The 2,146-nt window shown below is 48.3% G+C and overlaps 1 protein-coding gene across 1 annotated transcript in view; it reads left to right on the top strand.

The window, feature by feature from the left end:
- Positions 1-2,146, top strand: part of LOC111730224 (putative E3 ubiquitin-protein ligase UNKL) — a 43,424-nt gene that overhangs the window by 23,118 nt on the left and 18,160 nt on the right. The window contains exon 9 of the mRNA XM_023521467.1: positions 903-965. Coding sequence (XP_023377235.1) covers positions 903-965 — 63 coding nt within the window. The remainder of the gene's footprint in view (positions 1-902; positions 966-2,146) is intronic.

The raw sequence follows: 2,146 nt of genomic DNA, 5'->3' as shown, positions 1-2,146 counted from the left end.
GGGGGAGTATGGTCTCTGAGCTCTCTGTGGCCAAAGCCATCATCAGGCACAGTTATCCCAGAAGGTGGCTCAGCAGGGTCAGAATTTTTATATGTACAGGAGAGAAAAAAAAATCTTTCCTGCTACCCCTTTAGGTTCAATGACTGAGGCCCTACAAATTAAACTGATGAAAGATAAATTAACAGGAGAAAAAGCTTATTACCTACACATATGGAAGCCTTCACAGAAAAGAAGTCAGGACCCAAACACCTGGTTAGACCTGGGGGCTTCTGTGCCCGTCTAACAAAGCAATAAATTTTGAGGAAATGACAAGACAAAGGGATTTCTGCTTCTGGGGGTGGTAAATGGTGGTAAGGCAAAAACATGGGGGAAAATAATGGAAGATAAGGGTTATTTCAGTGAGGTGTGTCATACAGATTCAGTCTCCTGCAGTCTCCCGGGTGATTAGTGTCTCCGATGATGAAGAGGTGTCCTCTTCCTGGGAGGGGAGAAGAGGGCACCTTCACAAAGGGAAATGCGTGCTCTGCAGAGAGGCGGGTGGTAGAGAACTGCATTACATCATGCTTTGCCTCAGATGGCGGTCTTTCCATGACTCCCCAGCTTTGGAGGCTCAGCCCTCCTGTAAAAGGCTTCGTTTGGGGTTTGTCCACATTGTGGGTTCGGGGTGCATGGAGGTCACACGCAGCCTTCACACAGACTAGCTTGGAGGTCAGAGATTAATGTCTAGGTGTAAGAAATGGACTTCAGGAGAACTGATGAAGAGCTAGCTGATTTGAATGCCTTTTCCATTGTATGAGACTTTAGTACTTGTCATTTTCTACATTCTGAGCAAAGCTTAGGTCTCCTATATATTTTTCATTAACTGGGTTTTTCTTCCAACATCAGTGCTTTTTCTGTTGCAGGCAAAGCGAAGGGACTCACCTGCTGAAGGCGGCCAGAAAGCCACTGAGCACGACAGTAAGCAGGTACCGTGTGCCTAAGACAGGATTTCATGTTGTTTTTATGACTGGAGAGCAGGCCATTTATGGCTTTCTAACTCATTCAGTCATGCTCACTATTGACTCACAAAGTGACCTGGTTAATGTCCATGTGTAAATTAATTATGTTTTTACTTATACTCTTCTTAAAGCTGTGTATTCCATATGTCCTTTGTTTTAATGTTTAAAAAAATTTGTGTCGTACAGGCAGACCTTGGGGATATTGCGGGTTGGGTTCTAGACCGCTGCAATAAAGCAAGTATGGCAGTGAAGTGAGTCGTAATCCTTTTGCTGGTGGAGGGTCTTGCCTTCAGTCTGTAAAAAACGCAACATTTGCGAGGCGCAATAAAACGAGGCCTGCCTGTACCGTGGAAGCAACAAAACCCAAACCTCTGAGAGTTTCCTCGACGGAGGAGTAAGACCTAGACAGTCCTTGTCAATGTCCTGGGGCTGCCGTAACAAAGCACCACGGATGGGGATGTAAACAATGGAAGTTGATTCTTGCAGTCTGGAGGCCAGAAGTCCCTGGCCTCTGTCCCGGGCCTGTAGGTGCTGTCTTCTCCCCGTTTCATCTCGTCTTCCTGTGTCTGTCTCCAGATTTCCCCTTTTTATAAGGACATCAGTCATAGTCATTGGGACCCACCCTACTGACCTCATCTTAACTCAGTTCCCTCAGTAAAGATCCTGTCTCCAAGTAAGGTCACACTTGGGGGTTTCTGGGGTCAGGACTCCAACATATGTCTGGGGACACAGTTCCGGCCACCACAGCATATAAGATGAGCCTGGCTTGGTCTTTCTAAGTCACAGTAAATTGTCACATCTGAGATAATGGTCACTCTGTTCACTGAGGTTTTGTTGACTGTTTTCCCCTCCTCAGTGAGGCTGAGTGGGGGGCTTCTTGCTGACAAAGGAAACAGAAGGTCCCAGGGATGGAGAGGCTGGTGCTGTCCTCTGGCCAGAGCAAGGGGTCCCTGGGGGCAGCTGTCAACCCATGAGAGCTGCCAGGCTGGCCCCAAAGTAACGATGTCCCCTCAGTGTACCCTTTGTCCCTTCGAACTGAACAGGAACCTGGAGAGGGGTCCCGGGTGAAACGCTGGGAACACTAACCTGGCCTAGGGACCCTCCCCCCCCCCCCCGCCACTGTCCTGAGATTTCAGCAAAGTTGGGGC

The sequence above is a fragment of the Pteropus vampyrus genome, unplaced genomic scaffold (assembly GCF_000151845.1).
Source record: "Pteropus vampyrus isolate Shadow unplaced genomic scaffold, Pvam_2.0 Scaffold303, whole genome shotgun sequence".
NCBI lineage: Eukaryota > Metazoa > Chordata > Mammalia > Chiroptera > Pteropodidae > Pteropus > Pteropus vampyrus.
Note: the sequence above shows the minus strand (reverse complement) of the source record. Positions and strands in the feature narration are given on the sequence as shown.